This window comes from Mus pahari, chromosome 2 (assembly GCF_900095145.1).
Source record: "Mus pahari chromosome 2, PAHARI_EIJ_v1.1, whole genome shotgun sequence".
In the NCBI taxonomy this organism is placed as follows: Eukaryota; Metazoa; Chordata; class Mammalia; order Rodentia; family Muridae; genus Mus; species Mus pahari.
Window position 1 is genome coordinate 80,322,001 of NC_034591.1, and position 13,621 is coordinate 80,335,621.

A 13,621-nucleotide genomic window follows, 5' to 3' on the forward strand; every position below is an offset into this window, starting at 1 on the left:
GATAAGAAATATTTAAGTAGCTATAATATTTTTATTAATTAACAGTGGAAACAGTTATCTTTTTACTTAAATGATGAAATTAATAACCAGAATACTCAAAGTATAGCATATCACTTCACTGTAGATGAATTTTAATTCAGCAATATGGCTGCTCTGGCAAGGGATTTTATCGAAAGATCTCCTAGGTCTTGGAGGCCTGGCTGGAATGACATACTTTAATCATTCTGGCTGGAATACACACACACACACACACACACACACACACACACACACACACACACCCTTAATATGCAACCAAACAATGAAAGTAAATTTAGTTTAGTTTGTAGAAGGAAGAGGCCATGTTTGAAAGTGATGTCTAATTTGAGTGGCAGACAAAGTAACAAATCAGAGAAAGATTCTACAGAATGAGGCAGAAATAGAATACACCCAACTCTCAGAAGAGTAGAAAAGAATGAGAAGCTATTTAAGAGCAGTACAAAGTCAGGAATGGAGGGCAGTTCAGTAAGTATAGTTCAGTTAAGTTCAGGCAATGGAGCAGAGTGCCATTAAGTGCTGTTTAATTGAATGTACTTGAGTTGACTTGAGTCTCACTGTTCCATTCTGTTCTATTCAGTTCATGCAGTCAGTGCAGTTCTGTTTGAGGAATTCAGAGGCAGTTTTTCTAAGTAGAGCAATTCAATGATTAGTCAAAAGAAGCCAGTATGAATCAGTCATCTTGGAGTGGAATTTTGAGCCATAAAAGGTGAATTGAACCGGCCAGCCAGCATTCAGAAAGAACTCGAAAGGGTGAACTTTACCAGCAGTTTATCTCTGAGACAAACAATTATATCTGGTGAATAAAAATTATGTTTACATTTCACAAAATAATCATTTTACTAGATGTGTTGAAGATGTAAGTTTATAACTCAAGTTATATAACATTCATAATATTATCAGAAATAGAGAAATACTCTAACTTGAATAAAATTATTAGCTTAATAAGAAAAAATACGCTTTTCTATTCTGTTAAATTATTTAGAGAAATGCAAAAACATGTTCATTTTGTTAATATACTTTATATCTAGATACACATTTTGCTTGCTTTATTTTTGAATTTATTTTCAACACTTGTATATCTTGGTTGCATGTATATTTGCATACTATGTGGGTACCTGTTGCCCAAATAGGCTACAAGAGGACATCTAAACCCCTTGAACTTGAGTTATTCATGATTGTAAACCATATGGGTGCTGGAAATTTAATCCAGGTCTTCTGTAAAAGCAGCCAGGGCTTTTAACTGCTAAACTCTGGAGGAACTCTGCATGTCTTTAAGCTCTTGCATGAGATCACATTAAACTCCTTTCCAAGTTTACATGATCCACTGGAGTGCAAAACATCCTTAGTATACACCTTTGATCACTACCAATGAAGGTAAGGTTAGTTTGTAGATGGAAGCAGCCATGTTTGAAAGTGATATCTAATTAAGAGGTATACAAAGTGATGAATCAGAGAAAGATTTGTCAGAATGAGTCAGAGATACATGCACAACTCTCAAGAGAACAGCAGGGAAAAGGGCTATTTAAGAGCAGCATAGGCGCCAGGCAGTGGTGATGCATGTCTTTAAGCCATTAATCCCAGGACTTAGGAGGCAGAGGCAGGTGGATTTCTGAGTTTGAGGCCAGCCTGGTCTACAGAGTGAGTTCCAGGACAGCCAGGGCTACACAGAGAAACCCTGTCTCGAAAAACCAAAAACCAGAAACCAGAAACCAGAAACCAAAAAAAAAAAAAGAGCAGCATGGGGAGGAAAAACAGGCTAGACATGGCTTTGTGGTATGTGATGTGTTGTTTGTGAATGGCACTTTTACTGGGACAGTTTTAGAGAGAAAGTTGCAGAAAGGAAATGATAGACAAAGACTGAATGAGCCAGATAATGAGAAGAAGCCAGAAGATTAAAACATATTGCCAAATATGTTAATATGAGGCCAAGTAGCCCAGAGAAGTGAATTTAATCAGCAGGAAGATGAGATTGTTTGGGAGCTAGAAACTTCCAGACCTAGACCTAGGGATAGTTAGAACAGAGAACAAAATGCTTTGGGCTCAGCACAAGCCATGACTGCACACAGCATGGGTGTGGCTCTTATCTCATCTAAGCATCATCTCAACAAATGAAAGCAACAGTTACACTGAGCCATTTCTCCACCCCTGTTAATATACTTTAATGACATGTAGTGCCCATATCACTTTATTGGATAAATATGAGGTTTTGATATGTATAGAAAAAGTATAACAATCAAATCAGTGTAATTAGTATATTTATCACTTCAAGAATTTATAGCTGGTTTTTTTTATAAAATTCCCCTGACATGAGCAGATGTTTTATAAAGAAGAAAATGAAAAGAAGTCAGTCTGAATTTTGAGATTATCTCAGCCCTCATTTTTATATCTTCAGCATCAAAGAATCATGTGTATAAGGAAGTACAAACTTCCTTTGAAAAGCCTTACAATTTAGACAGCTTTTGTATCTTCTTTCCATTTCCCCTTCTGCCTAGCTCAAAGTATGCTAGCTACAGCATTAGCATTTCTTAAGTAAAGTGCTTCTCAGCATTTTAAATATATTATTTTTTAACGTCAAATTGTGTGATTCTGTGTGTGTGTATATGCACTCGATAGTAGTTGCCAGTGACCTTAAGATGGAGTCATATATCTGGAAGCTGAAGTAAATGCTGATTGTGAGCCATCTGACCTAAGTATTAAGAGCTAAACTGCAAGAGCAGCATGTTCTTATAACTGTTGAGCCATGTCTCTAGGCCTGCTTCTAGGTCTCCCAGTGCACAGGACCACTTGTGTTGGGGTAGAACCTGGACTTCTGCATTAGAGTGAATACCAGTGATTACAGACTGTTGGAGCTCAAGTAGTGTGCTCAGAAGAGTTACTGTCTCTGTAGGAGAGAGTTCTTTCTATGCCTTCCCTCTCCAACCTAGAAGATGGTTTAATGTCATTCCGAGCTGTGGTCTGTGCAGATGTCTATTGCAGGCCTCATTCTTATAACTAGAGAATTATTTTAGAGCATCATCTCTTGAAGTTGATCATTACATCTATTTGGCATAATCATGTAATATTTGGGGATATATATATATATATATATATATATATATATATATATTATATATTCTCAATGTCTAATACGATGCCGAATCAGAGTAGACATTTAACAGATGACACTGTAAGATAAAAGAGAAAAGAAGAAAGGGGAAATTTAGAAAAATGATGAGAAAAAATGTGAAAGAAATTGAGTGCTGTAACATTGCTTGTTACTGTAACTGTGGGTAATGTGGCTTTCACTTCATTTCTTCAAGGCAAGTAACCACTGCAGGGATTACTGCAGGAATTAAATACATCATTTGGTTTTGATAGTAAATCAATCTTCTAATATATTCCCTTATTAAGTTTCATTGACTCAATGAAGATAGATTACACATAATCATGGTATGGATGGATAGATAGATGGTAGATAGTTAGATAGACAAAGAGACAGACAGACTGAAAGATAGATAGCAGAAATGCAATCAATAAGTCTATTTTTCCATCTTGTGCCAAGAACTCATTTTGCAATTACCTTGATAATAAACAGGTTAAATCTTCTCTCTTGAAAGCATAGTGTATATTTGGCTACACTTGCATTTTCTTCTACTATGGAAAACACTCATAACACTAGAGAAGGGAATTTATTTGTGAGTGCTAAATTCTGAGTACTTTCCTTTACTACAGTGTTCTCGTGATAGTACTGATTATGAGTTGATTCCTTGTGTATAGTTATGTTTTATACATATTTATTTTCTTCCAGGGTTTAAGCCTGAAACGACTGGAGGCTGTACAAGGAGGGAGAGAGGTAAGAAAATATAAGGGGAAGAAAAGAGGGAAGAAAAGAACATGGTTGAGGTGGGTGGCATGGTGTTAGTGACTAAGGACAGTGATATTGTACATACATATGTGAACATATATGTAAATACATACACAGATACATATACATATATACATATATGTAGGAGTATATATATATATATATATATATATATATATATATATATATATATATATATATATATATATGTATATATTTTCTCATATGTTCCCATTCATTATGCATATGTTTAAACTAAGATATTATTTATGTAATTAGACAAATATGCTTATTTCTTAGACATTGAAGAAAATACTGTTCATCTTGGTAAGGAAGTATTTCTATTGTCATGGGTTTCCAAAGCAGTATGTCCTTCAGAGAGCTCAGAAAAGCCTTTTCAGCAAAATTTGCAACATAGTATTTTAAATGCTTACTGTGGAATTAGCAGAATTCATGTCAGGATGATACATGTACAAACTTGTTTTGCACTTGCTCTGGTCACACTAAAGTTCTTAAATCTTCTTTAGTAAATGTTGATTTCCCCAAATGCTTTATAAGTACAGTGAATTCACATTGTAGCAATATGGCAATATGATATCATATTATAAATACTTTTATCTTCTAATCAAAGGATGATGACAACTGCTGACATTCTCTGTACTTGATGTACAAAAGTTTGATTCTAAATTCTAAGTTGATGGGAGGGGTGGGAAGGGCAGAATATTTGATTCAATAAGTCAGTACCTTCTTTGTAGAAAATTTATTATTATTCTCTGTGAAATTATCTAACCAAATATTGGAAAAACTAGAGGTGTTTTTCTCTTACAAAATAAGAAATAAATTTTCCCTCTATCACTTTTGATTTCATCCTCTACAAATCCTTCTTCCTTTGTGAGTAACCCTTGCTCATAGCCTCTCCATTCTGATTCCTTCATGGGTATTTTCTCTTTCTGCTTATCATTTAGAGTCCCCCCTCCCTTACTCTTGTTTCTCATCCAAAGGAATACTTTCTCTTAATGGCTCAGATAAGTTCTCACATCAGAGAAACAACAGGAGAGAGTGAAATATAGATGCATTGTTTAGGAACTTTTCATGATGTAAGAACTAAGACTCCAGAAGCAGTAGGACTGATGCGCATATGCACTCACAAAAGAGTACACAGCATGTATGGACCTGCAGAGTTATGTAAGTCAAATTCCATTGCTGCAAATGCAAAGTGCACACAAAATCCCATTCCTAACATAGAAGCTGTTTGAAACTGATAATTGTGGGGAAAGTGAAAATCAGTTTTGTCCATTGGAGTGTCACTGGATATGTTAACATAACCATAATCTTGGGCAGACTCCAAACTTAGGAATAGATGGCCAACACAGAACAGACTCAATGTACTTCCTGTTTCTGGGTTGGTTTTTTTGATATTTTGTCTTTTTGTTTGTTTTGATTTTCATTTTTGAGAAGACAGGGAGAATAAATCTGAGGAAGTTGACTCACTAGATGAGTGGTAGGATCTAGGAGGTGTCAAGTAAGGAAAAGTCATGATCAAAATCTATTATATAAAAATTAAATATAAAAATTTAAATAAAAAAGTTTTGACTCTCAAGCATTATGAATTCTCAATTCTTTTAGTACTTTGCAGGACTAAAGGAGAAAAGCAGGCAGGGATACTTGACATTTTATCAAATCCCAATCAAATTCATACCATGCATACATCAGGTAAATCTTCCAATCAATGAGGGCTGAACCATTAAATAATTTTAGTTAATAAAAAGGAAAGCATAAGGGCAGAAGAGATAGCTTGGCAGCTAATTGCACTTACTAAGAGAAGATCCAGGTTCAATTCCCATTATTCACATAGCAACTTAAAGCTATCTGAAACTCCAGTATCAGAAGGTCTGATTCGTTTATCTGGCCTTCATTCACAGACACTGCATGCATGCAATTCACAGGCATGCATAAGGACAAAACACCCAGACACCACACACACACACACACACACACACACACACACACACACACACACACAATTTTAAGGAAGGGAAAATCTTTATCCTACCTTTTAGAGTTTTAATAACAATATACTATTAACTAATATATAGAATTAAAATATAATAACCAAAATCATCAAAGACTCTCTAAATCAGTCTCTATACAAATAAACCATGAATCAGATATTTAAAGTTGTGTAAGAGCTATCCATCCAGATGTCCTGCTGATGGCTCAGCCGCTAAGGGTACTTGACCTCTCTTCCAGCACGCCTGGGTAAGGCCATGGCTCCTGAGGAAGACATCAGAGACTCTTTTTGGTGCAGTGACTGCTTTTCTTTGGAAGTACTAAAACATGCGGACTTACAAAGCACACTGATTACTTCCTATGTGATAGTTCCCACTAAACAGTAGTGCTGCAGTTCCTCCGTCCTTGTCCTGTGCTCTCGGGGACATAGTATGGAGAAGGAAACATTAAATTCTTGCAACAATAGGGTAATGTTGTTAAGTCATGGTAAACATAATTCATTTCATCAGGAAACATTATTTTAAAAATTAACACTACTATAAAAATACAATGTTTGGTCTTCACTGAAAAGAGTTCTCATTAAAGTTTGCTTCTAATTTTCACATTGCCTCCTATTTTATTTTTCCTATAAAAAATTATGTATAAGGAATATGTCAGTGGTGTACTTTAAAATATATTGCCTCACAAGTATTTTTTACTTATGGAAAAATCTAATAATATGTGTATAAGACATATACTATGTACATATTATTTATATATATATACAATGAGAGAGAGAGAGAGAGAGAGAGAGAGAGAGAGAGAGAGAGAGAGAGAGAGCCTTAAACTGTGGTCTGTAGTAACTGTGAAGACAGTTTACTCATCAAATCAATACTAGCTTAGTAATGACTTCTCCATTTGACCCTTTCTTTGCTCTGCACATAGAAAACAAATGTGGGCAATTAAAATTCAAAATAACTCCTTTACTTTCTGTTGAGGTGTTTCTCAGTGATCTGAAGCCTTCAAATTTATCTAACTACTCAAAAACTTTACCCATGAATTAGAAAGTGATCTGTCTTATGATAACTAATTGTAGAGAAGCTGGAGACAATGTGTGGTGGAAACCATGTTGCCCAGTCTCAGAGGCTGCTGATCTGTAAACAAAGGTTCAGTTACCATGGCTCTAGAATATGTTGAGTGACATGAATCTTCTTGATTACTCTTGACTATTCTATAATGTGTGCAAGTTACAAAGAAGTGCAGTGTTGCCTCTGACCATCTCACACCAGTCAGAATGGCTAAGATTAAAAATTCAGGTGACAGCAGATGCTGGCGAGGTTGTGGAGAAATAGGAGCACTCCTCCATTGCTGGTGGGATTGCAAGCTTGTACAACCACTCTGGAAATCAGTCTGGCGGTTCCTCAGAAAATTGGACATAGTACTACCGGAGGACCCAACAATACCTCTTCTGGTATTACCCAGAAGATCTTCCAACTGGTAATAAGGACACATGCTCCACTATGGTCATAGCAGCCTTATTTATAATAGCCAGAATCTGGAAAGAACCCAGATGTCCCTCAATAGAGGAATGGATACAGAAAATCTGGTACATTTACACAATGGAGTACTACTCAGCTATTAAAAACAATGAATTTATGAAATTCTTGGGCAAATGGATGTATCTGGAGGATATCATCCTTAGTGAGGTAACCCAATCACAAAAGAAGTCACTAGATATGCACTCACTGATAAGTGGATATTAGCCCAGAAACTTAGAATACCCAAGATACATTATGCAAAACACAAGAAAACCAAGAAGGATGACCATTGTGTGGATACTTCGTTCCTTCTTAGAATAAGGAACAAAATACTCATGAAAGGATATAGGTACAGAGACAAAATTTAGAGCTAAGATGAAAGGATGGACTATCCAGAGACTACCCCATCCGGGAGTCCATCCCATCATCAGCCACCAAACCTAGATACTAATGCTCATGCTAGCAAGATTCTGCTGAAGGGACCCTGATATTGCGGCCTCTTGTGAGGCTATGCCAGTGCCCAGCAAACACCGAAGTGGATGCTCACAGCCAGCTATTGGATGGAACACAGGGTCCCCAATGGAGGAGCTAGAGAAAGTACCCAAAGACCTGAAGGGGGCTGCAACCCTGTAGGTAGAACAACAATATGAACTAACCAGTACCCCCTGAGTTTGTGTCTCTAGCTGCATATGTAGCAGAAGATGGCCTAATCGGCCATCACTGGGAATAGAGGCCCCTTGGTCTTGCAAACTTTNTATGACCCAGCACAAGGCAAGGCCTGGGCCAAGTAGTGGAAGTGGGTGGGTAGGGGAGCAGAGGTGAGGGGGAGGGGTATAGGAAACTTTCGGGATAGTATTTGAAATGTAAATAAAGAAAATAATAATAAAAAAAATCAAAAAAAAAAAGAATAACTTCATCTATGGTTGTTCAGAGCACTAAGTACAACTATCTGTACTCATGATTCACTCTGTTTTTCAGTATTTTTCATGTAAAACAAGTGTGTTTCTTCCTCCTCTATTAGAGGCATTATAGAGTTTTCTGTAGAACAAGCATATGAATATGAGTGCAGTTCCTGAAATACAGGGTATTCTAAGAAAAAAAAAATTAACTTGGGTGTTTTCAATGCCCTGCAAACAGTCTCTTACAATTTCTTACTGTGAGCCCATCATGACCAATAAAGATTTTCCTACAATGATGTTGCTTAAGATGAATTACTTTGTCCAAGTTCAAATGACAGACATTCCCAATAGGTGTTGATGGATGCAATACTAAGGACCAATTGGCAAATATTTATAAGAAGGTTTAAGAAATGTCACTGAAAATGTTCTATTCACTTCTTGAGTTACTGACAGCAGCTTGAGCATGCATGGAAAATTGAACTAGGCAGTGATGTGCTATTTAGATAAGTGGAGAATCCTATTACAAAGCTAGCAGCTGTGCAGGAAAGGCAGATTTGGACACTACTGTCCATGTAAAGATCCACATTTCTCACTTCACTGGGAATAAGAGATGGCTCCTTCTGGAGGCAAACATGAATGACCATGTCCCAGAAACACACATTTAGGTTACTTCAAATTCCCTCTTCCAACATGGATTTAATTTCATGAACTTTTTATAATGACAAAAGGAAGAAAGTCATAAATCAAAGTGCTTTCAAATTCACTGATAGAAACGGTAAATGCGGTTTCACACACAGCACAGAAATATCATCTACAGCCCTCAAATGTTGTCTTAGACTTTTGGTTGTTGGATAAGTAGGATTCTGTCCAATTCTTTCCCAGTCTGAAGTTTTAGTCACATAACTGACCTTTGTAGACACTCCACCTCCTCAGACATTTTTGTTCACATTACTTCTTATACTTTACACTATACATCGATTATGTTTCCGGAGGATCTGGGATGAGTGTGTGTACTATAGTGGAATTCTTTTAAAATGGTAATATGTGAATAAATTGTCAATGTATATGTGTCTTTGTATGTTGTTGTACGTATGCTGCATGTAATCATTGGGAGTGCTCGTACTGTGAAAGAAAGGTTTTGAGAATAATATATAAAATGTGACCAAGTAACAATGATTTCCTCGGCTATGAACTGGGTTCCTCAATCCAGTGGAATTCAAAAGCCTCACTTAGAATTCACGGATAAAAATAGATATGAATCAGTCTTCTCAGAATACTTAGTATCACTTACAGTGATTTTTATGAAAATACCAGGAAAAATAAAAATGTCATTTATTATCATTTTTTAAATGAAGAGGTGTATTCTTCCATTTTAAGAGGCATTATAGTTTGTAAATATACATTTTCTGTTGATGTTCTACTTGTGGTGAGTATTATTTAAGCATGAAATATCCTCATGACTGTAATTGTTTCATTATATCTTGAATGTCTTTGTCATTAGACTTACATAGCTTTGCATTGCTTATGTCTTGAAAAATTACACAATTCTGTTTTAAACTGAAAATCATTCTGGCCTGGGATCCCAGAGGAAGAAATTCAGAAAAATGAAATAAATTCTATTCTAAATGTTGAAATAATTTGTCTGTATGACATTAAGTAGCGTAGGAAAATCACATAGATTTCTTTCCATTTGTGTTTTAATGATAAGCAGATAATGCATTACTAGGTATTTTTAATTAAATTATAGAATTTTTGCCATTTATTAAATGTCTGTCAGGCCAATGGAAATAATCATTTTTTGCATGTGGAACAGTCGGAGGGTGAACCCAGAGGAGAATAAAGTCTAGACTGTAAAAATAAATAAATAAATAAATAAACCAACCGATGGCTTCCCAGAATAGAACAACATGATGAAAAGTTACAGAAATAAGTGTCAGCACATGTGCCAGGATATCAGTGTCCTCAAGGATCTGATATTTTATGTAATTTTTAACTCAATAAAGAGACTATATCTTTATTAGCTCTTTGAGATTTTCATATATGTTTTGATCTTATGCACCCCTCCTCTACCTCTTCTAAGACTTACCCTCACTGCAATATCCACCCAGGTTTTGTGTTCTTAGGGGATTTTGTTTTGTTTTGTTTTGTCTTGCTTTGTTTTCATATAAAGACCAATTCTGTCCAAATACTCTTGGATGTCTGTCCTTTCACTGGAGGATGGTCAACTTACCAGAGTAAAGTAATTTTCCCTCTGCCCGCAGCAAGCAGGCATCAATAGCTCCATGACTCTTGTCACCCTCTGAGATCCGGTCTGTGGTATTCTTGTACAGGTTTTGTACATGGTGTCCCATTCTCTGTGTGTTATTATGGCAAACTGCACTGTTGTGTCCAGAAGACATGGTTTCCATGTGGTTAACCACAACATCTGATTCTTAAACTCTTTCCTCTCTCTTTTACTCAATGACCTCTGAGCCTTGGGTATAACTTTTAGTTTTTCTCTTATGATTTAATATTTTGTATCACTTTGTGACTTCTATTATATGTCTTTGATAGCTCTGTTTTAAACAGAAAACTTACTTCAAGAAAACCTTCAAGATTAGCATATTTCTTTTCGTATTGATCCTAGTTGTTTTCTATTAACATGGCAGAAAAAAAAAAACAGCAGGAAAAAAATGACTTAGAGATTTTTAAGAACGAAGCAATTAAAGCGAAGAAAACAATGAGATTTAGGGTATAGACCAGTGATATTGCACTTCATAGTTTGTGATAGGCCTATGTTTTCAGTACTGTGATCTTAATTACATTTTCATGTTCTCCTTATTATCTATTGTTCAAATATGCTAAAATTTCAACTCGTATTCAACTGCATATTTTTGAAGTTACATTTATGTATTTAGTAGGTATGTGTTCATACCTCGGTGGCACTATGTATGTTCTGGAACATGTCTGAGAACAGTCTATGGAATTTGGTTCTCAACCACGTTGTGCCATGGAGAAAATAACTCTGATGTCAAGCATCCTTACCTGCTAAGCCATCTTGACCTCAGCTTGGGTTTTCTGAGAGATCTATCTATAAGTGCTCTTAACTGCTAAGTTATTTCTCCAACTCCTATCCTTCCTTTTTAAACTAGATTTTTTAAAGGTTCATCACTCTTACCAGTAAGATTTAGTTGATTTATAGCATTACTTTAATTAGGATTTGGTAAAATATAAAGTACCTTATTTTTATCCTTTAAACTGAAAATTAAAAATAGAAATGAGAAGTAATTATGCTTACTAATCAATGATTTATTTAAATCTATGGCTCTCCAGGAGTTTGGTTGAAATATCCAGTGACACTTTAGTTGCACAAAATGGATTTTGCCTTTCTCTGAAATTATCAGTTTCAAATTACTTCTTGGTTAGGAGTGGGATTTTGCATACACTTCTGTTTTCAGTAGAGGAATTGTATGTTACACCAATCTGTATAGATCTTGTACATGCTGCCCCACTTGCCTGTGAATTTGTGTGTTTATCAATCTTGTTGCATACAGAAGACATTGTTTTCTTGAGTCATCTACCACCTCTGGCTCTTAGTCTTTCTACCTCCCCCTTCAGCATAAATCCCTAAGCTTCAAGTGGAAGAATTTGATGAAAACAGTCCATTTACAACTGAGTGTTCTAAAGCCTTTTACTCTCTGCACATTGTCTAGTTTTGGACTCATGTGTTAATGTCCATTTCCTTCTAGATTTTGTGATGAGTGTTTGGTGAATCACAGATCTATAGGTATATTACTATGTCATTAGGAGCCATTTTATTGGTATGTTCCTTTAGAAGAATATTACTGGTAGGATTTCCCCGGGACCTATACAGTGATACATTTTTGGTTACTTTAGTAATTGCAGATGTTTGTTCCATCTCATCAAGAGGGCCTTAAGCCCAATAAAAAAACGGGTTTATTTCTTCTACATTTTTGGCACTGTTCCACCAATATTTCATGTAGGCTTGTTATTGCTTGCTGCGCATTTGTAACTGGATAATATTGATGGTTACCCTTTTCCTTTGGTAATATTCAGAGTATCCTCCAGCCCACGAATGCTAATAAATAGGGATAAACTTCTAGTTGGGCACCAGCTTGACTGTTCTGTGCATGATAATGTGAGAATTGTCTTCAGCAAAATGATCTTGTTGTTTACCATCAGATTGTAGAAAGCAACTAATAACATTACGATTGGGATATTTTATTATTTTATTTTAGAACGTTTCTAAACCATCAGAATAAGGATATCTTAAACTAATCATACCTCAAAGAGGATTTTCATACTCTAAATTGAGTTTGAGATGACAATTTCTCAATAAGTCATCAAACCTATGGGGAATATATGAGTTAATCTAATCAATTCTTCCATTCCCTTCTTCCTATTATAGAATAGGAGTAAGATTCATTTTTCTGAGGACTATGATTTGGAGGGCAAAAATCTAAAGTCTCTGGGTTAATGAGGTTTGAGCCATATACTCACATTTTCCATATTCTGGAGGTATTTTCACTCTTGAACTGGAAGTACTCTTTTGTTTTTATCTTCAATGAACAAAGAAACTAAGCAAAAGAATATGTCCATCAAGTCAAAGTAAACTTGTAATAGCTATAGTTGTCAAAAGAGTAAGAAGTCACAGACACAGTTTAGTGATATCTCAGGCAGAAAACAGTAAGTGCCACAAATCAGGCACTTATATATCTGACTAATTGCAAAGTGTGTAAAAACCGTGACAGAGAAGTATTTCCCTGAGAAAGGAATGAAAAGGATGGTGGAGGGAAGTTGTTAGAAGTCATCTCATTGGAGGAGGAAAGCATCTTTGACAAGTCAGGGAGAAGTGAAGACAGACAACAATGTGGACATTTGTTGGGGTGAAATGCAGTAGGCACCCTTTTAAGAATCAGAGTTCTCTGCTCACCAACTAGGGATGCTTGTAGACAGAAGTCAGGGCAGGAAAGTGGGTTGAGAGATTATTTTGGATGTAAGATTGACCATTTCTAGCAGTGAATAAAGAATGGTGATCAGTGAGCAAATGAATGAAAAATGATGGCACACAATTGCAAATGGCCAGCCAGTATCTCAGTCTGCAGGGGCAGTGTCAGGAGTGCAGGAAAGCAAGTCCAAGGTGCTGATTACACTGATTCCTGTGGTCTCAGGAAGCTATCAGTACTTTACCGAAATAAAGAATAAATTCAAAATGACCCAGGCAAGGCTAAAAGCTTTAAGTTTGAGAAACCTATCACATACGCATACACACACACACACACACACACACACACACACACACACACACACAC

The 13,621-nt window shown here is 36.0% G+C and overlaps 1 protein-coding gene across 1 annotated transcript in view; it reads left to right on the forward strand.

Moving 5' to 3' along the window:
- Ccser1 (coiled-coil serine rich protein 1) overlaps positions 1-13,621 on the forward strand; it is a 1,089,958-nt gene that overhangs the window by 725,446 nt on the left and 350,891 nt on the right. Inside the window, exon 10 of the mRNA XM_021190473.2 lies at positions 3,827-3,871. Coding sequence (XP_021046132.1) covers positions 3,827-3,871 — 45 coding nt within the window. The remainder of the gene's footprint in view (positions 1-3,826; positions 3,872-13,621) is intronic.